General features: G+C 40.5%; 1 protein-coding gene across 2 annotated transcripts in view; it reads right to left on the minus strand.

Annotated features, from left to right (window-relative positions):
• The window catches only part of FRMD3 (FERM domain containing 3), a 347,210-nt gene that overhangs the window by 99,692 nt on the left and 224,554 nt on the right, over window positions 1-22,964 (minus strand). For both annotated transcript variants that reach the window (XM_061426014.1, XM_061426013.1), the window contains exon 6: window positions 18,276-18,399. In XM_061426014.1, coding sequence (XP_061281998.1) covers window positions 18,276-18,399 — 124 coding nt within the window. The remainder of the gene's footprint in view (window positions 1-18,275; window positions 18,400-22,964) is intronic.

Raw genomic sequence — 22,964 nt, forward strand, 5'->3', positions numbered from 1 at the left:
TGCTTTACAATGTTTTGTTGGTTTCTGCTGTACAATGATGTGAATCAGCCACAAGTATACATATCTTCCCTCCCTCCTGAACCTCCTTCCAACCCCTCCTCCACCCTACTCCTCTAGGTTGTCACAGAGCACCAGGATGAGCTCTTGGTGTTATACAGCAACTTTGCACTAGCTACCCATTATAAACATGGTATTGCATATGTTTCATTGCAACTCTTTCAAAAACCATCCCACCCTTTCCCTACCCCACTGTGTCCACAGGTCTGCCCTCCATTCCTGCTCTGCAAACAGGTTCATCAGATACATTTGTCTGCATTTCATATATATGCATTAATATATATTTGTTTTTCTCTTTCTGACTTCAGTCTGTATAACAGGATCTAGCTTCATCTACCTCAGTTCAACTGACTCAAATTCATTCCTTTTTATGACTAATATTCCATTGTATGTGTGTATGTATATATACATACATATCATAGCTTCTTTATCCATTCATCTGCCAATGTACATCTAGGTTGCTTCCATGTCCTAGCTATTGTAAATAGTGCTGCAATGAACATTGGGGTATGTGTGTTTTTTTGAATTAAGGTTTTCTCAAATTTTGTATGCCTAGTAGTGAGATTGCTGGTAGTTTTATTCCTAGATTTTTAAGGAATCTCCCTATTGCTCTCCATAGTGGCTATGTCAATTTACATTCCCACCAACAGTGCAAAAGGGTTCCCGTTTCTCCACACCTCTCCAGCATTTATTGTTTGTAGACTTTTTGATGATGGCCATCCTGACCAGTGTGAGGTGATACCTCATTGCAGTTTTGATTTGCATATTTATAATAATGAGTGATGTTGAGCATCTTTTCACGTGTTCATTACTCATCTGCATGTCTTCTTTGGAGAAATGTCTGTTTCTCCAAAAACTGGAGAAACATTTTTTTCCCGTTTTTTGATTGGGTTGTTTGTTTTTCTGATATTGAGATGCATGAGCTGCTTATGTATTTTGGAGATTAATCCCTTGTCAGTTGCTTCATTTGCAATTATTTTCTCACATTCTGAGGGTTGTCTTTTCATCTTGTTTATAGTTTCCTTTGCTATGCAAAGACTTTTAAGTTTAATTAGGAACCATTTTTTTATTTTTGTTTTTATCTCCATTACCCTGGGAAGTGAGTCAAAGAGGATCTTGCTGCCATTTATGTCAAAGAGTGTTTTGGCTATGTTTTCCTCTAAGAGTTTTATAGTTTCTGTAAACTGAACATTGTTTATTCTTGAAATTCAAGTTCAGTTTTAAAGCACACCTTTTCTATTTAATCTGGGAACAAGTTAATTTTGAAAGGTTATAATTTAGAAGTTCATATTGGAAAGTGAGGAACTTTTTGCTTACCTAGGTGGTCTCTTTCTGACCACTTTCCTGTACTTTTATATGATGAACATCTAATTGCAAACACTCCACCCCAGATGGTAGCAGGGATGCAGTGCTATACAGCTCTGGAAAGCACACCATTGAACTCAAAGACTTCTTTTCATCCAGAGCATCACCCAGAAGTGAAAAGGCAAGCCCCAGTATGGGAAAAGATTTTGGCAACGTGTACAATAAAGAAAGGACTCCTATGTAGAACAAAAAAAAAAGCCTCCAATAAATCAATAACAAACAATAAAATAATTTAAAAAGATAACTCAGGAGGAAAAATGGCAAAAGACTTGAATACATACTTCACAGAAAAAGATATTCAAATAGCTAATAATCACATGAAAATGTCCTCAACTTCTTTAAGGTCAGGAAAATGAAAAACTTTAAGAAGTTATTTACACATTCATTTGACAGCCAAAATTTAAAAGAATACCAAGCACTCATGAGAATGTGCAGCAAAAGCAACTGTCATATACTCCTGGTGGAAGAGTAATTTGGTAGAACTATCTGGAAAACTGAAAAAACTTATCTACTGAAGTTAAACATACTGACCTATAACACGGCAATTCCACTCAAAATTATACATACAACAGGCTCTAGACCTGTTGCATCAAGAAACACATAGAATTTTCACAGGAGTGCCATTTGTAATAACAAAAAATAGGAAACAAATGTCTACCAATAGTAGATTGGATATACAATAGAACACTATACAGCTGTTTTCACACACAAAATGAGTGACCATTACAAAAATAAAACTGAATGAAAGAGGCCAGATATAAACATATACCCACTGAATGAACTCCATTTATATGACTTTTTCAAATTAGCAAAACAAAACTAAAATATTTAGAGTCAGAGATGTGATTACCTTTCGGGGGGAAGGGAGAAGATAAATATTGGAAAGGGGCAAAATAGGGACTTCTGAGGAATTACCAATTCTCTATTTGACCTGGGTGGTGGTTACATACGCACTTGCTTTGTAATTTATGTTTTGTTGACTTTTCTCAGCTGGTATTGTGCTTCCACTTCTTAGAGTTTAAGAAAAAAAGGAAAGGAAAGGGAAAAGACTGTGAAGCACTGGGGACTCATACACTATGGATGTGAAGGGAGCAGCCTTTTCAGCAAACAAGCTACCATCTCCTAGAAAAGCTGAAACTGTGCAAACTCCATGACCCAGGTCTGAACCTGCTTTCTACACCTAGGTTGTATCTATGCTAGGGACTCTTTTACTTATATCCCTATGAGAAGTATTCAAGAAGCCATAGTAATTTTGTTTATAACAGCAGAAACCTAGAGACAATGTCCATCAACAGGAGAATGAATACATTAAATGTGACATGTTCATATGATAGAAAATTAATTACACAGAAGCAGAAATGAACACCTATGACTGTATGCATCAATCATAATATTGGTGGGGGGGAAGTGAAAAACATGGATAGAGTTTGATTTCATTTGTATGAATGTCAAAAACAGGAAAAAAAAGTATATATTACTTACTGATGTATAGAGTATATTTATAAAAGCAAAATAAGAGAATGAATAACCTAAAATCCAGAATAGCATAGAGAAGGAAGGGAGGTGATTTGGGAGAGTCAGGTTAGGAGACCTGAGAGCATCTGGTACTGTTCTAATTCATAAGCAAAGTTATGGGGTCATGGGTGTTTTTCAACTACTCTTTAAATTACACATATATTGCATATACTCTTTTATATTTTATTCATTTACAATGATTAAAAGAGAAATAATTCCTGCCTTTTTTAATAGAATAATTACTGGGTGAAGCATTACACAATCTAAAAGCACTGCTGAATTAAACAGAATAGGTCAGGAATATAACAGATATCCATGCAGAGCCACCTTTTACTAAACTCTCCTGTTCTGAGCAATATATAATTGTTTATATTGCCAAGCAGTAGATATATTTTTTTTCACTTAATATTCATCAAGCAGGAATTCTTATGCTTATTTTATAGATGAGGATTCTGACACTTAAAGAGGAAGAGTAACCTGTTCCAGGTTACTCAAGTATTAAGTGGAGGAGTGAATACAAATCCAAGGCAGCCTGGTTCCAACATGCTTCTCAGGACCTGCACTAACAACACGATATGGTCCAGGGCCATCTGCCTGCTCTCATGGATACCAGGCTGAGCATTTCCAACTGACATGGTTTCTACTGGTTCTTCTAGAAAGCACTTTTCAAATTCTAAGCATTTTTCATCTTATCAGTGATGAGGCACTCCATCCCTGATGACAGATATTTAGATCTGATTAGACAGCAGTGATGTTTCCATTTTAATCTAGGTCAGAGATCCCCAGACTAGACTCTCTGTGCGCTAAATCCAGATCACTGTCTGGTTTTACACAGCCCTGAGCTAGGAATGTTTTTTTTTTTCCCATTTGTAAATGGCCCGAAACGATCAAAGAATAATTTAATGCCCTGTGAAAATTATGTGATGTTCGAATTTCAGTCTCCATCAATTAAGCTTTTTTTGAACAAAGACACACCCATTTGCTTGGGTGCCATCTGTAGACACTGTCATGTTATGACGGCAAAAGGCATGATTGCAACAGAAACCATGTGTCCTGCAAAGCCTAAGGTATTTACTAAATGGCCTAGGATAGAAAAGTTTGCTGAACCCTGATCTAGGAACTGAACACAGGAATAGAAAACTGAAGCTGTGTCTGTCTGTTTCCATACAATAAAGATTAAAAATAGTACCTATCTCTAAGATTTGGTATAAAGAATAAACAATTAACAGATATAAAGCCATCGGATTAGCACCTGGCACAGAGAGTGCTTCCTCCTTGTCCTCAGAATAGCATTTGTTCCCTTGCTAGCTCTGCACATGACTGAAATCAGAAATCTTTTTTTGGTGGAAGCGTCAGGAAGCATGCCAAGGTATTTACAATAGCGCAATGACCCCTCTTCAAAATAAAAGAACTCAAATTGGTATCGTTTGCATTGGGTTTGACTTAGATCTCCAATGGCTACACACTTAACAGAGTTAATCTAAAAAATCATATACAAAGAAAGGCTACAAATGTTCAGAGAAGGAAACAGGTTCAAAACCAAAAGGGAAAAAGTAGAGATCTCAACAGCACTAAGAAAATCCTGAGTTTCCCTGACTCATTAAGGAAGCAACCATTTAGTAGGTTTTCAGGAAGACAATTAGCTCAATTAAATAGAAATTTGTTTTTCTTTCAAATCTCCCACTGGCCATTTGTTTCTGGCAAAAACTCTGTTTGGTAATGGAAAATAATGATTTTCTATCCTTTAAATCTTGCACCAGGAACTGTTCTACTAAGATTAATAGTGTCTCTAATGAGATATTTAGAGATAAAGACCAGTGTTATGCTGAATTCTTTTTCGAGAACTAATAATTCTTAAGATATGCTTTTCTAATAAAATAGGCAAGGTCAAGTGATTATGTATTTAGCTATATATCTTCTTTCTGCCTGTCTTGAATACCTTTTTATGGCCAAGAGGAACACTCTCTTATTGATTCTCCTTTAGCATATCACTGCATAGAGTACAAAAATGCACAGCATCCCAAGAAGAAATGCAAATTATTAGTGGACCCTAATTGTGGAGTGAGGTGTGAATCTTGCCAGCAATGACTTGGGCCACTTGGAGCACAGTTGGACAGCGAAGGGGGTGGATTTGGCTCCACCTGATCCATTTGGGTCTGCAAGCTTCAGAATTAGGCTCATGGTTATAAGATCAATAGAATGATCTGCTACTGCAAAGTAGAATTCTCAGCGTGCCTTAGCTTAGGTTTTGGTGCAACTGGGTTGCAACTTTAGAGTTTGTTTACCACTGCTTCAAAAGTTTAAGAGTGCTCTCAGAACTTGCCCTTCAGCAGGGCTTGGATTCTTAGCATCCACGAGACTCTGGAGAGCTTGCTATGCTTTACAGCTTTGCTGTCAACTCTCTGAGCTTCAGGAAATCTCCTTTGCTCTTCAGTCCCACCCACGGCTCTCTGCACCTCAAATGATTATTTTTCTTCCTGTGGTCGTGTCCGTCGCCATGGTCAAGGGATGTTCTGCCATGGCTCAAGGTCAGCAGTGCCTCAGAGGGGTTTCACTCAGCCTTCCCGCCCTGTCCAGCTTTGGCATACTGTCCTTCTGCACTCAGGGAAGGCCTGGGGTCCCAGACTCCAACTCACACTAGAGACTCTGGGGTTCCAACCAGTCAGGTCAGCCCATTCATAGTCACTAAAGGCTTGTTAAAGGCTTAGCGTCCTCCCTGCCCCCCACCTCTGGCATATTCCTCCTCCTCTCCCTACCACCAGAGGTGAAAGCAGCAGCGGGTCTTTGCTGCCCCAGTAAGGACATTCTGGATTTTAGTACATTGAGGTTTCTTTGCATCCTCATGTTCAGATGAGTTTTTAAAATATGACTTTGTAATTTGTCTAGCTTATTGATGCTATCTTGGTATTAGAGGGAGATCAATGTCTCATGCTTTCCACATCCTAACTGGAAGAGTGCCCAGTCTGTCATTTCTCTTTACTTAGGGAAATTATATTCTGTAAAATCTTTGAGGACCATTAGGGACCACATCAATGCAGAGCATTAAATAGAATGTTACAAATGTGGGTGGTTGCCATGCTCTGGAGGAGACAGTGGTGATGCTCTGGGGCCAGGCAGGGACAAGACATACAGAAGAGCAGCCACTTAGAGAAACTTCAGGGTACTTTATAGGAACACTCAGGTTTCAGGTCAAGTTCTGTTGCTTCATAATTGTATAGCCTTGAATAAGTGAGTTTCTCAGGCCTCTGTTTCCTTATTGGTGAAACAAGGTGGTCACAAACAATCAAATGGAGGAAGAATGTGAACGGGCTGAGCAGGATGGTGGCGACTCAGGGAACAAATGACTCTTTTAAAGGGCACTGCTGCTTAGCTTTGCTGCGTTGGTCTCAGGGCTTTGTGTTAACAAATCCCGCAGGTGCAAGTAAAGCTCGAATTTTATTCCAACTGATTTCCACTTTTCAAAACTATTATTTGGCCTAAAAACATCTATCTGTGTCAGGTGGTAGTCCAAGGATTATCATTATAACCCCTGCTTTGGACTCCAAGAGTCTCTCAAGTGTCATAACTAGCTGTCAAGTTTCTTTGCTTTGGACCAGTGACCTCTTGATATTCAAAGGCTTTGAATGTTAATTATAGCTATGCTGCTAAGTCGCTTCAGTCGTGTCTGACTCTATGTGACCCCAGAGATGGCAGCCCACCAGGCTCCCCCGTCCCTGGGATTCTCCAGGCAAGAACACTGGAGTGGGTTGCCATTTCCCTCTCCAATGCATGAAAGTAAAAAGTGAAAGTGAAGTCGCTCAGTCATGTCCGACTCTTAGCAACCCCATGGACTACAGCTTACCAGGCTCCTCCATCCATGGATTTTCCAGGCAAGAGTACTGGAGTGGGGTGCCATTGCCTTCTCCAAATTAAAGCTATGGATGACCAATAAAAAAATTCAGAAGCAAGTTACTTGTTGCTTCATGAATATTGTTTTCAGGTAGAATCTTTCAAAAACATCAGGCCATGGAGCACGTAGATGATGAAGAGGCTTCCAGCTTGTTGGAGAAGCAGCTGAAGATCACTGGGCTAGGTAGGTCATCTGACACTTTTACAGTTTCTGCTACATAGTTATTCTTCAACAAATATTTGCTGCATGAAGGGATGGACAGATATGTGGATGGATAGATGGATGGATGGATCATGGATGGGTGTGTGGATAGAAGAATGGATAAATACACTTATAATTTCATCAAAAGTTCAAAATGTCTTTGATTCTATGCATAATTTAGAACCACATGTCAAGGGTAATCAAAGAGTATAAGTGATGACTGAGTCCAGCTTTTAATACTACCCCTCTGTCCTTCTTCAAAGCTGTGTTGCACTTCCATGACATTGCTTTCTCCCTTCAAGTCACCTTAGCCAGATTTCATCTGTATAAGAAATGTTGATGGATTGGGTGCACACATCATTTCTCCCTGGCCGAGGAGCCTGGCAGGCTATAGTCCATAGGGTTGCAAGAGTCGGACACGACTTAGCGCTATCTTTCTTTCTTTTTTTTTTTCTTTCTTTCTTTCTTTCAAGGCTTTCTAGAAATGTCCCTGACTCTAAGCCACATAATACAAAGATTTAGAAGTCACTCAGTCATGTCCGACTCTTTGCGACCCCGTGGACTGTAGCCCACCAGGCTCCTCCGTCCATGGGATTCTCCAGGCAAGAACACTGGAGAGGGTTGCCATTTCCTTCTCCAGGGGATCTTCCCAACCCAGGGATTGAACCCGGGTCTCCCGCATTGCGGGCAGACGCTTTAACCTCTGAGCTACCAGGGAAGCCCTTCAGGAGAAGCATTTGATGCCAAATCATTCCATCTTCCCATTCCTAAGAAGAGTATTACACCAGAGAATGAAAATGGATTTGATAACCTACCAGAGATAGGGAGAGGGGTGGCAAGGAGAGAGAGAAAGGTAAGGAGAAAGAGATTCAGGGGCAGGGTTAGGGAGGAGGAAGGTAGAGGGAGGGAGGAAGGGAGGAAAGGAGAGTCTAGGCTTTTGGAATGAGAGCCTTGAGAACGGAAAGGATACAGGGCAAGGGGAAAGAGGGATGACAGAGCAAAAGCACATTTTAAGAAAGATTGGGGTTGTAAAATAATCTGACATTTCCCCTCTTCCTTTTAAACAGTAAACATTCTTCTCAAAACTGTACAAAATAGTTTCCTAAGAGGGCTCTTGTAAACTACTAATTGGAAGCACAGGTAGAGGGTCCTTCCATAGCAGGGCACTTATTTCTGGAAAGCTAGACATTTTTGATATTATAAATCCTTGCCAGGAAGCCAGGGCACATGATTTACACAGAATGTGAGTTCTGAGAAATAAAAAGAGATAACGAGTCTGTTTAAAATACACCCAGTGTCATCATTACTTCCAGCACAAAACACACTGTATTAGATCATTATGGGGATGGCTAATCCAATCATTTTTATCTTCTTTAAGGCAAGGAATACACCATCAAACCACCTCACTGCCAACTGAGATTTCTGAATATTTAAAAGCTGATGTCTTGTGACTGGAACTGATTCAAAAATCTTGGCTTCTAACAAGAAACCTGATGAACTGGTATTGAGAGGATTAGCTGAGTAGAAACTCCAGGAAAAACTTCAGGGAAGCCTATCAGGGTTCCTGAGAGTAAAGTCATTCTTATTCTTGATCTTCAACCCCCTCCAAGCACCCTCAGAGCTAATGGCAGAGGTCATCCCTCTTAACCCAGATGGTTGGGATTAAAGCTGTGGAAAACAGAAACCAAGAGAGTAAAACATAACTCACATCCCCAGGGATTGTGGGGGCTTCCAATGTAGTGCTGGTGGTAAAGAACCAGCCTGCCAGCGCAGGAGACATAAGAGACACGGGTTCAATACCTGGGTTGGGAAGATCCCCTGGAAAAGGAAATGGCAACCCATTCCAGTATTCTTGCCTGGGAAATCCCATGGACAGAGGAGCATGGTGGGCTACAATCCATGGGGTCGCAAACAGTCGGACACAACAGCACATACACCCAGCAGGGATTATGGCAATGGCGTCCTCCAGCCACCAGAGGGCTCTAGAAAGAGGAATATCCTATTTCTAAGCAGTCCTATTGCTAGAATCTCATCTCTGCATACCAAATTCAAAATGTATAAATCATGAGCTCATTTCTTATACCAAATTTTAAAAACAAATATGGATCTTTTTGCTTTAAAATTATCTTCAGAGTCAGGATTTGTTGTTCAGTCACCCAGTCGTATCTGACTCTTTGTGACCTCATGGACTGCAGCACACCAGGCTTCACTGTCCTTCACCATCTCCTGGAGCTTGCTCAAACATCCTGAGTCGGTGATGCCATCCAACCAGAGTCAGGATAGTGAAGAAAAAATTGATTCTAGATCTGTTCTGAAAAGTCAGTGTTAGTCACTCAGTCATGTCTGACACTTTGCAACCCCAGGGACTGTCCTCTGTCCATGGAATTCTCCAGGCAAGAATACTGGACTGGGTAGCCATTCCCTTCTCCAGGGGATCTTCCTGACCCAGGGATCGAACCCATGTCTCTTGCATTGCAGGCAGATTCTTTACTATCTGAGCCACCAGGGAACTCAGGTATTTAAAACAGGTCAGTGAACTAGAACCCATGGATCAAATCTGGTCCACAATCTGTTTTGTCAATAAGGTTTTAGTGAATCACCACTCACTCATTTATGTATTGTCTATGTCACTCTATAGAAGCAGAGTTGAGCGGATGCAATGGAGACCATACAGCCCAAAGAGCCAAACAAATTCATTAACTACACCTGATCTAAAAGAAGCATTTGCCTTCAGCAAGTTTTAGCACTGACATATATTTAAAAATGTGAATGATACGTATCTACATTCTTTAGTTCAGAGGACATTAAGAAGCCCAAAGATGCTTTTACAAAAAATCTTTCTAAATAAACCTCTGTCAGCTATATGCCTACTGCTGCTGCTGCTGCTAAGTCACTTCAGTCATGTCCGACTCTGTGTGACCCCATAGACGGCAGTCCACCAGGCTCCCCGTCCCTGGGATTCCCCAGGCAAGAACATTGGAGTGGGTTGCCATTTCCTTCTCCGATGCATGAAAGTGAAAAGTGAAAGTGAAGTCACTCAGTCATGTCTGACTCTTAGCGACCCCATGGACTGCAGCCTACCAGGCTCCTCCGTCCATGGGATTTTCCAGGCAAGAGTACTGGAGTGGGGTGCCATTGCCCTCTCCAATATACCTACTAGAATGGCCAAAATCCAGAACACTGAAAACACCAAATGCTGGTAAAGATTGTGGAACAACAAGAACTCATGGCTGGTGGGAATGCAAAATGGCACAGCCAACTTGGAAGACAGTTTGGCAGTTCTTACAAAATTAAATATACTCTTACCATACAATCCAACAATCATGCTTCCTGATATTTACCCAAAGGAGATGAAAATTTATGCCCACACAAAAGCCTGCCCATGGACGATTATAATAACTTTATTCATAATTTCCAAAACTTGAAAGCAACCATATGTTCTAGGTAAAAGGATAAATAAACTGTGGTACATACAACAGAATATTATTCAGCAGTAGAAAGAAATGAGCTATCAATAGAAAGACAAGCAGGAATCGTAAGTACATACTGCTTAGTGAAAGAAGCTAATTTGAAAAGGCTGCATACTGTAAGGTTTCAACTACATGACATTCTAGAAAAGGCAAAACTATGGAGACAGGTAACAGATCAGTGGTTGCCAGAGGTTAGGGAGGGATGAATAAGGCAGAGCACAGAATATGTTCAGGGCAGTGAAAATTTTCTATATGCTATTATAATCATGGATATATGTTATTATACTGTTGTCCAAATCCACAGAATGTACAACCTCAAGGGTTAACCCTAAAGTATATAGACTGTGCATAATACCTACAAATCAATGTAGTTTCATCTATTATAACAAATGTACCACTCTGGTGGGGGATGGACATAGATATGGGGGAAGTTGTACAAGTAGAGAGGCAGGGAATATAGAGGAAATCTGTATACTTTCCTCCTCTTAATTCTAATGTGAAACTAAAACTCTTCTAAAAAATAAAGTCTATTAAAACAAAAACTCTGTTAAGGTTTTCTATTTCTTCCTGGTCGAGTTTTGGAAAGTTGTACTTTTCTAAGAATTTGTCCATTTCTTCCTCGTTGTCCATTTTATTGGCATATAATTGTTGATAATAGTCTCTTATGATCCTTTGTATTTCTACGTTGTCTGTTGTGATCTCTCCACTGTCATTTCTAATTTTATTGATTTGATTTTTCTCCCTTTGTTTCTTGATGAGTCTGGCTAATGGTTTGTCAATTTTATTTATCCTTTCAAAGAACCAGCTTTTGGCTTTGTTGATTTTTGCTATGGTCTCTTTTGTTTCTTTTGCATTTATTTCTGCTCTAATTTTTAAGATTTCTTTCCTTCTACTAACCCTGGGGTTCTTCATTTCTTCCTTTTCTAGTTGCTTTAGGTGTAGAGTTAGGTTATTTATTTGACTTTTTTCTTGTTTCTTGAGGTGTGCCTGTATTGCTATGAACTTTCCCCTTAGGACTGCTTTTACTGTGTCCCACAGGTACAAGCACGGAAATTGAAACTGTAATCAAAAATCTTCCAGCAAACAAAAGCCCAGGTCCAGACGGCTTCACAGCTGAATTCTACCAAAAATTTAGAGAAGAGTTAACACCTATCCTGCTCAAACTCTTCCAGAAAATTGCAGAGGAAGGTAAACTTCCAAACTCATTCTATGAGGCCACCATCACCCTAATACCAAAACCTGACAAAGATGCCACAAAAAAAGAAAACTACAGGCCAATATCACTGATGAACATAGATGCAAAAATCCTAAACAAAATTCTAGCAATCAGAATCCAACAACACATTAAAAAGATCATACACCATGACCAAGTGGGCTTTATCCCAGGGATGCAAGGATTCTTCAATATCCGCAAATCAATCAATGTAATACACCACATTAACAAATTGAAAAATAAAAACCATATGATTATCTCAATAGATGCAGAGAAAGCCTTTGACAAAATTCAACACCCATTTATGATAAAAATTCTCCAGAAAGCAGGAATAGAAGGAACATACCTCAACATAATAAAAGCTATATATGACAAACCCACAGCAAACATTATCCTCAATGGTGAAAAATTGAAAGCATTTCCTCTAAAGTCAGGAACAAGACAAGGGTGCCCACTTTCACCATTACTATTCAACATAGTTTTGGAAGTTTTGGCTACAGCAATCAGAGCAGAAAAAGAAATAAAAGGAATCCAAATTGGAAAAGAAGAAGTAAAACTCTCACTATTTGCAGATGACATGATCCTCTACATAGAAAACCCTAAAGACTCCACCAGAAAATTACTAGAACTAATCAATGATTATAGTAAAGTTGCAGGATATAAAATCAACACACAGAAATCCCTTGCATTCCTATACACTAATAATGAGAAAACAGAAAGAGAAATTAAGGAAACAATTCCATTCACCATTGCAATGAAAAGAATAAAATACTTAGGAATATATCTACCTAAAGAAACTAAAGACCTATATATAGAAAACTATAAAACACTGGTGAAAGAAATCAAAGAGGACACTAATAGATGGAGAAATATACCATGTTCATGGATTGGAAGAATCAATATAGTGAAAATGAGTATACTACCCAAAGCAATTTATAGATTCAATGCAATCCCTATCAAGCTACCAACAGTATTCTTCACAGAGCTAGAACAAATAATTTCACAATTTGTATGGAAATACAAAAAACCTCGAATAGCCAAAGCGATCTTGAGAAAGAAAAATGGAACTGGAGGAATCAACCTACCTGACTTCAGGCTCTACTACAAAGCCACAGTTATCAAGACAGTATGGTACTGGCACAAAGACAGAAATATAGATCAATGGAACAAAATAGAAAGCCCAGAGATAAATCCACGCACATATGGACACCTTATCTTTGACAAAGGAGGCAAGAATATACAATGGATTAAAGACAATCTCTTTAACAAGTGGTGCTGGAAATCTGGTCAACCACTTGTAAAAGAATGAAACTAGAACACTTTCTAACACCATACACAAAAATAAACTCAAAATGGATTAAAGATCTCAACATAAGACCAGAAACTATAAAACTCCTAGAGGAGAACATAGGCAAAACACTCTCTGACATACATCACAGCAGGATCCTCTATGACCCACCTCCCAGAATATTGGAAATAAAAGCAAAAATAAACAAATGGGACCTAATTAAACTTAAAAGCTTCTGCACATCAAAGGAAACTATTAGCAAGGTGAAAAGACAGCCTTCAGAATGGGAGAAAATAATAGCAAATGAAGCAACCGACAAACAACTAATCTCAAAAATATACAAGCAACTCCTACAGCTCAACTCCAGAAAAATAAATGACCCAATCAAAAAATGGGCCAAAGATCTAAATAGACATTTCTCCAAAGAAGACATACAGATGGCTAACAAACACTTGAAAAGATGCTCAACATCACTCATTATCAGAGAAATGCAAATCAAAACCACTATGAGGTACCATTTCACGCCAGTCAGAATGGCTGCGATCCAAAAGTCTACAAATAATAAATGCTGGAGAGGGTGTGGAGAAAAGGGAACCCTCTTACACTGTTGGTGGGAATGCAAACTAGTACAGCCACTATGGAGAACAGTGTGGAGATTCCTTAAAAAACTGGAAATAGAACTGCCTTATGATCCAGCAATCCCACTGCTGGCCATACACACTGAGGAAACCAGAAGGGAAAGAGACACGTGTACCCCAATGTTCATCGCAGCACTGTTTATAATAGCCAGGACATGGAAGCAACCTAGATGTCCATCAGCAGATGAATGGATAAGAAAGCTGTGGTACATATACACAATGGAGTATTACTCAGCCATTAAAAAGAATACATTTGAATCAGTTCTAATGAGGTGGATGAAACTGGAGCCTATTATACAGAGTGAAGTAAGCCAGAAGGAAAAACATAAATACAGTATACTAACGCATATATATGGAATTTAGAAAGATGGTAACGATAACCCTGTATATGAGACAGCAAAAGAGACATTGATGTATAGAACAGTCTTATGGACTCTGTGGGAGAGGGAGAGGGTGGGAAGATTTGGGAGAATGGCATTGAAACATGTGAAATGTCATGTATGAAACGAGATGCCAGTCCAGGTTCAGTGCACGATGCTGGATGCTTGGGGCTGGTGCGCTGGGACGGCCCAGGGGGATGGTATGGGGAGGGGGGAGGGAGGAGGGTTCAGGATGGGGAGCATGTGTATACCTGAAATTTAAAAATGTTAAAAAAATAAAAAAAAAAGAAAAAATAAAAGCAAAAAAAATAAATAAATAAAACAAAAACTCTATTAGTCAATGAGATTGTGAAGGCCATTAAGAGATGTTTGCCAGCTGTTTCCACTTCACACCTTCTGGACACCTGAATCAGAACTGCACTTCCTGGCTGTTGTGTTGGGGCTTCCCTGGTGACTCCGATGGTAAAGGATCCACCTGCAGTGCAGGAGATTCGGGGTCGATCCCTGGGTTGGGAAGATCCTCAGGAGAAGGGAATGGCTACCCACTCCAGTATTCTTGCCTGGAGAACTCCATGGACAGATGAGCCTGGCGGGCTGTTGAGTGGGGCCATGTGACTAGTTCTGACACAGTGGATAAGCAGAAGTGACATGTATCACTTCCAAGCTAAAGCAGGGCTTTCCACAGCTCTCTTTTTCCTGGCAAATCCAAGCTCGTGACTGCCCTAAGTGCCAATGATGAACCAAGTCCCCCAACTGACCTCTCATGGGTGTACATCAGAGCAAGAAACAAACGTTTCTTGTTCTAACCCACTGAGCTTTTAGGAGTTGTTTCCTCAGGAAAATCTAGCTTACCTTGACTGATACAAAGATGATCAATAATTGCAGTATTACACTTGCAAAACTATGTCTTCTCCCCTCTGTCAGTCAGTGATGTGGCACATTTGAAGAGGCAAAGCTGACCCATGAACTTCATTCACAAATCTCTTACATCTAAAAGAGTCTAAGCACGTAGTCCAAGCAGACTCTTACTAAAATCTTGGCCTTATATTTTCAAGCACCTCAAAATTCTGGAGTCTTTCTCTCTCTCTTTCTTCCCCCTAAATAACTCTCTTATTAAGGTCTGTCTATCAAGCCACCTTGGGTCCACCTTCAAGTGCTGTGTAGCCTCCTAAGAAGGAAAGATTTTCCTCTCTGATTAATTTTCTCTCAAGAATCACAACTTTAGTCCTTCCACAGACAGCATAGGAGGAGAATGATTCTAATCAAGTAAAAAGGCTGGAGAAGGTTGTGAGCCCCCAGAATTAGTACTGTTTATCTGGCAAATCATGGTCCTTTTGTTAGTGTCTGAGAGTCTCTTTTGCCGTCTCTTTTGTTTTCTTTCTTGATTTTTTCAGAAAACGGGTAGGAGCGGAACATTATTGGGAGGACCCTTCAAACCCCAACAAAGGCCAACTGGAAACCTTTCAGAAAGTTTCCATAACGACAGATCATTGATCATGCTTTATCCCTTTGTTGTGTGGGACGGTCACAGGTGTTGTGATAACCATGGAGAGTAAGATAGTAACACCCTGGTGCAGCCTCACCAAGTCACAGACGGGTCTCTACCATCTATGACTCTTTCCCGGCACTCTCAGGTTTGCAGAGCAGTCCAGCCAAAGGTCCAGTTCCCACACAAGAAGATCAATACGTTCATGACCTGTGCACAAAGGGCTTGCTGATCCCCAGGGTCACCTCCAGTCTCTGCAGCAAGTTCCCAGCCAATTCTAGAAAGCCCCTTCTCTTCTACCTTTTCAGCTTGGCTGCTCTTCTTATCTTCTCATCAAACTTGAAATCTCTCTCTGCTGCACTGATTCATAAACATATGTCTACTTAAGGAGAAAAAGGAGCAAAAACACACAGGAAAATATCCTCTGAATCTCTCTTTGCAATATCACATGATTTGTGGCTGTTTCATCCTCCACACATACAACATTGACTTCTTCACAAGGGCCATCTGGGCATTACAAATGTGTCACAACACAGCAAAGCAGTGTTGGCCAAGCCATGGCATCTACTTCTGGGATCTACAAACCACAGCTGACTGCTGATGCTCTATATTCTCTAGATGCATGATGACTACTTTCAGGGTTATCAACAAATTCAGGAGCTGGCACAAGGTCCAATCTACAGCTTTCTGATTACAAAAAGCAATCTGGAATCTTCTTTGATCCACTCATTTACTCATGAAACTCAGTAGGTCACCAAGTCTTGCTTCAATGTCTCTCAAGAACGTCTTTAGTTTTTTCTACTCCTATTCTTGTGAGGTCCCCAGCGTGTGTACTGGATGACAGAACTAACTGGTTCTCCTATCACAGTCTCCACCCTCACCATGGTGATCACTGCGAAACATCCATATGACTACCAGGTTGCCTTCTGGCTGCTCAGCCCAGGGGATAAGAGCATGGGTGTTAGTGTCAGGTAAGAACAAGGTTCAAGTCCAGACTCTGCTACTAACAAGTCCTTCACTCCAGGCTGTGCTTTCTTCACCTCAGATGGGGAACAACAATGGAACCTACCTTGTAGAGTTCGGGAAGATTGAGTGGGGTGATGTATGCTAGGCACTTAGCATAGTATTTTGGCATCCAGTAAGAGCTCAACAAACATTTATTATCATATGTTCCAAGCATCTGAGGCCCTGCAAATTATGTTCAGAGCAGACTGTTGCACCTCCTTTCACTATTAAGCTGCACAGTGGCTGTGACTCCTTCGTCCCAAGGGTCTCACCCTGTGCTGCTCACATGCTGCTGGTCCACAGCCCTCATGGCAACACTGTGCTAGGTTGTTTCAGTTGCATTGGACTCCTTGTGACCCCACGGACTGCAGCCTGCCAGGCTCCTCTGTCCATGGGATTCTTCAGGTAAGAATACTGGAGTGAGGTGCCATGCCCTCACGGGATCTTCCTGACCTAGGGATCAAACTTGTGGAATCTCGTGCATCTTCTGCATCACAGGCAGATTCTTTACCGCTAAGCCACCCGGGAAGCCCCATGGCAACATCAGGACTTTACTTTTACCTCCAGCCTGCTAGTCCCCGAAATGTAGAAAGAGTAGGCAGATGGTCATATTTTCAACAAAACTTGCATTAGGAGACGATACCCTAAAATTACCCCTGGAAAAGGTATGTTAGTTTCTGAAATCGGTACAATTTCTTGATGTCTAATCATCTTTATCTCTTAAGAACAAAGGTCTTACTAAAGCAGAACCTTTAAGGCCCACATATACAGTCTTCTCAAACTCACCAGAAGGGGGAGTGCCTGCATAAAGCAGGATCTCGGCACTCCCTCTCAAGGGGACAGTTATTTGTTCCAGGGCTCATAATCCAATGACATTAGATATATAAATCAAAATGAATTCCCTGTTATTTGCAGGAATCTAAGTTCTAGTTACTAGAATACCTGAGTTACCTGGATTCCAAACTGGTGATGATTCCTATCCATGCTTCATTCCTTCCTGTTAGCCTATGCATAGTACAAGTACCACAATACTCAAAAGCCTGGAGCTAGGCCGCCTGGACTCAAATCCTGCCTGTATCACTTGCTAGCTGTGTGATCTTTGGTAAAATGTTTAACCTCTCTGCGCTTCAGTTCCCTCAACTGTAGAATGGAAGAACCATGGGACCTATTTCCTGGACTACTGCAAAGATTAAATGAACCAATATGTACAAGTACTTAGAATAGTGTCCGTTACACAGTGAATAAATACTGTATGTGATTTTGCTCTTTTTAATGGTACTACTCTGTAGTTAACAATCATCCTAGAGCCTCACAGACAAGGCAAAGAGAAGCAGACACTGAATGTGTTATCTTGAAAGCAGCTCAGTAAAGGAAACCTTGCCAATGGATTCTATTCTATTAATTCTTGGGGTCAAAATTTCTGTAAAGACCACTGGACAGGGGAGAGGCAATGCAAAGTTCAAAACAGAAAGGATTACTTAATTATCCTAGATTTCACTTTCAGAAACTCAGGGTAGTCAAAACCCATAAGAAAATATATGGCTCTAATAATTGCTGATGGTTCATAAACAGCCACCCAGGGGACCCCACATTATTGAGACTGTCATTGATGGGGGACCTTGCCAGTGCCCAGAAATATTGCCCTGCCACCTGAAACAGTCTGCCCCCACATTACAAATATTTTTAGTTCACGACATGATTTCCACATTCCCTGTAGTATGAATACTTTCTCACCTCTATCATTCCTACGAACGTCTACCGCTATTACCTGAGTTCATTTTTATGGATTTCCACTATTTTTCTTTCCAGCTTCTGTGACTGCTTGGGGAAAATCTCAAATTCACTGATGTAATTCTCAGGATGCTCATCAGGATCGTAATCACCAAGCTCAGCTGTAACCAATAAAAAATAAACAGAAAGATTAAAAACAACAAAAACAGGATATACATGGAATGGCTCCTGCCACCCAAAAGAAGAGAGTGGAACAAGCTCACGCAACAAAATGTGTTTGTCTCTATGGAAAGACTACAGCCTGAGTGTCTAGAAGGTCATATTCTAGTTTAGATTTAGCTGTGTGATCTTGGACACTTGTTGAATGAACTCTCTGAGTCTCATTTTCTTCAACTATACAGTAAAGGAATCTAAATAGTTGTTTCTCAGTGGGGCACTATTGGCATTTGGGGAAATAAACAATTCTTTATTGTTTCAGACCTTCCAAGGTATGAGCTCAACCATTGAGCACTCCCACCCTTCAGGTTCTAGGTGGTGGTGGCATACCCACTATTGTGAACACCCAAAATGCCTCCCAATATTTCCAAGTGTTCCCCATGATAGGAGTGTTACCACCTGTATTTGGAACCCACTGAGTGTTCCTCAAGCCTCCTTTCATAGCTAATTTTCTCTGAGTCAAAGAATTCCCTGACTGGAGCTGTTTACTCTGAGATTTGTGCAGATGTGGCCCATTCAATGAAAAAAATCAAAACATAAAGGACCCAAGAGGATTTATTTATTTAAAAATAAATGGATTGCTCTTCAAATTAAAGACAGCGTGTCTAAGTATGGCTGAGCATCCCTGATTAAGGTTTCTGGGTTCTAATACAGGGTTCCTGCAGAGGATCTTTAGGGGTAAAAAGAAATGCCTGCACATTTCTGAGCACCCAGAAGGTCTATGAGAAGATGGACTAAGGATGAGCACTGACCACAGCCTGAAGCAGCAAAGGGGCTGTTCTTGCAATGGGAGTACATTCTACTGATTCCACAAGCTTTCTAAGAAAAATGAGCCAGAAGAGGCAAGCATCTCAGGCAGAAATAGCCCAGGAAAGTAAATTAAAGGTGGTGGGAAAACTGTATTGGAAGAACTTGATCATCAACATGACTTTGAAGTAGATAGAAATCAATATGCCTTGAGCACATCTGCAAAATCACATCCAACTCTGTAATTTGCATCTACTGTCCCTGTACTGTTGAATCATCTAATGATGGTAAAAGGACAAAACAGGGAGGAAAGCAAACCTCTTTAAAGCTTCTCAATAGAGTTCAAATTACCGTACAACCTAAATGCACATGACATGAGGAAGGACTTTCAAAATAAGATCCCAAATGTCATCAGCCACAGAGGGGAAATTGATTAATTTGATATCAATATTAAAACATTTCACTAATATAGTCAAAATAATAAGCTGAAATAACATATTTGCAAAATAGAAATCAGACAAAGGCTAATATCTAGAATAAAGAAAAAAAATTCCTACAAATCTATAAGTAAGTGGGGAGGAATTCCAATAGGAAAAGGTGAAGGAATGTCAACAGCCAATTCACAGAAGGGGAAACCCAAAGAGCTCATGTATGGAGAGTTGCTCAAACTCATCAGTGCTGAGGGGGCTATGCAAACCAAAACTCGAAGATGTCACTTTATACCTATAAGATTAACAAAAAGTTTAGTAAGTCAGATGATTCTATGTGTTGGCCGGAACATGAAGAAATAGAAGTGCTTATGACGTATTTGAAGATTCTTGATGCATGCAGCTCTTCTAGAGAGCAAGCCCAGAGTATTTAGTCTAATCTTACAACCCAGCAAGCCCATTTCTGGGCATATATTCTAGAAAAACTCTAGGTGCAACAAAAGATATGGGGCAACTTGGGTGTTCATTACTGCTGGGAGCAGTAAATAACACAAGGGCAATGTACCCCACTGGACTCTCTGCAGCAATTCAAAGCAACAAAATAGAACTATACCCAGAAATGTGAGTAGATTCCCCAAATAGTGTTCTGAGCATAAAAAGGAAGGATTAAATATAGCCCCATTTAATTTATGAAACTTAAGAATATATACACACAAAATAATACTAATCATTTTATAAGGATGTTATGTCAAGTCAATGACATACAAGAATCCAGTTGTTGCCTTTAGGAATAAGACTAATGAAAAAAAAGGAAACTCAACCAATAGGTAGGCCAATGGGACCAGGGATGAAAGTGAGCCACCAACTAGTGATTAACTCAATCTAACCTTCAAAAAAAACCCACCCATAACACACCGACACATATAAACACACACACACATACACATGACTCCTGTGAGCTGGCTATGGACCCCAAAATTTAGGAAATGGTATAACTCAGAGCCTACTTTTCCATAGGGAGTGGATCACTGATAGTAAACTGTGCCACACGCAATGCAAATGTCAGCTTGCACAGCGGTTAGTAGCATTGTTTGTGCTTATGCAGTTTTGTGTTGCATTGTATTGTTCGTGGTGGGTACTTCTCCTTTCAGGAAAACTTGTGAGATACAATGGCCTTGTACTGCCAAACACAGCAAATAAGTAGCCTGGCAAACTAAGAGAAGGAACGCCATGGAACCTGCACAGGGTTGCTGACAAGGTAAATGTCAACGTCTGCCCCATCACTTGCCCTGCTTTCTAGTTCTTTGAAGCTTATCTTTAACTTTGACTTCACCTGAAGCAAAAGCTTATGAATGATTAAGCTCATTTAAAATTCTGTTTTCCATCCCAAGAGGAGTTGGGTAAGCAGCATGTGGTTCTCTCCTGCGCATGGTATTGAGGGCAAGGTTACAACAAATAACATACGCACATGGGCTGGCATGTGAGAATGTAAAATTAAAATAAAAGAGAATTTAATTGTCAGCAAAATCCAAAGAGCTGAAGCCAAATGATGAATGTGATCAGAAGATGGCAAAATAGGTATTGACTTTAAAGGGCACACAGGGCAGTGGCACTTCCCTTCTTTGGGGAGAGCTTGTTCCAAAAGAACTTGAGATACAAGACATTACAGCTCCAGGGTCAACTTCTTCAGAAGACTTCCCTCACCACCCTTGCTTGATGAGGGGCCGCATGGGATCAGAGTGGGGACCCCCTGTGTCCCTCTATGTAGACACTGAGACACCATCAAAACTTCCTGTTTACCTGTCTGCCCCTACCCCCCAAAGGGACTTCACATAACAATGCCTGCCACCTAGGAGTGTCCAATAAATGCTTGGAGAACACATGGATGAGGGAGTAAACCAATCACTCTTTCCCAGGTACAGAGACAGAGCATACTCTGGTGCAATTTATGCAAGTGCCCTGCTTCAATTAACATAGTGGAGAATTTACTATGTGCCAGACACAGGGGTACTGCAGTGAAAAAGACTCCCAGAGTCCCACTTCCATGAAATTTAGATTCTACATAAGAGGCGATGCATAATAAGCCCCCAACAAACTTAACAAGATAATTTCTGATATAAGTGCTTATTAAAAGACAACAAAACAGAGACACTAGAAAGAATAATGTGCAGAGAGAGGCTCCTTTAATAGTCCAGGAAGACTTCTTGGAGGAAGTGACATCTAACACAGTTCTGAATAGCTAGAAGGAGCCACAGACCCACAGGGATTGGACATCCAGGAGTAGGAGATAAGATCAGTAATCCTGACATGTTACTGTTTTGCAGAAGGAACAGGAAAAGATGTGTACCAAGAAAGGCCAAAAATAGATCCCTAGGGTTTTGTGTGTTTGTTTTGCAATTTTCATTATGAAAGACAATGCAAAGCATGCATTGAAAATACTCACATTCAGTGTGTACAGGTAGCAAAACTCTGGGTGGCTGCCTGTTTTATATACTCAGAACATTCTGAAAGCTTAAAACATGCTTCTTCAAAGAATGTTAGCAAACAAGATGCCAATAAAGAGTCACATGCCCTCGGCTTTCTAATCCTTTACTCCACATTTCCTATCACTCTGAAAGCATAAGCAGTTCTGACAAAGCAGATTTTTATCTGCATTTGTAACGATATCCAAGGCTGCTGTAATAACTCCCCCAGCCACGGAGAGTTTTATGAATCCAGCTTTTACTGGATTTGCTACAAATGGCCTGTGGACACCACTGCGTTTTTGAGCTAAAAGGCTTCTTTGAGGTCTGCCAGTCCATTTCCAACTCTACTCTCCAGACAGCATCTGTGAGTGTGGCCAGTGATAATAGCAATGAGGGATGAAATGGGACCCTGATCATCTGGATGGGGGCTTTGTGGTTTTATCTCAAACATAAAACAGGATGGAGAGCTTCCCATTACAGATCCATATTGAGCTTGCCCTTGGAGAATTGACCATGATTCACTAATGCTAAATGCGTTCTGAAACACTCACAGGCTAGTCTGCTCCTCAGATTAGTATTGATTTGCTTTTCCTTTATGGAAGACAGTGCACCCTAACCAGGAACTTGCAGTCTTCACAGGAAAGAACCATGGGGCTCGAACACTCTTTAGCTCTGTGTATGAGAGGCAGCTTTCAGAAGCACGCACTCCACCTTGGAGTAGATGGAAGGACTAAATCTTATCAGGGTATTACCGTCATCCTGATTTTAAACTTGAATGTCTCCAAGGGTTTTAACAGCGCTGCCAAAACCTGCTGAGCAGCACTATGTTGCTCCCAGAGGAAGGGGAAAAGCAACACAGATAGACTTCAG

This window comes from Bos javanicus, chromosome 8 (assembly GCF_032452875.1).
Source record: "Bos javanicus breed banteng chromosome 8, ARS-OSU_banteng_1.0, whole genome shotgun sequence".
Lineage (NCBI taxonomy): Eukaryota > Metazoa > Chordata > Mammalia > Artiodactyla > Bovidae > Bos > Bos javanicus.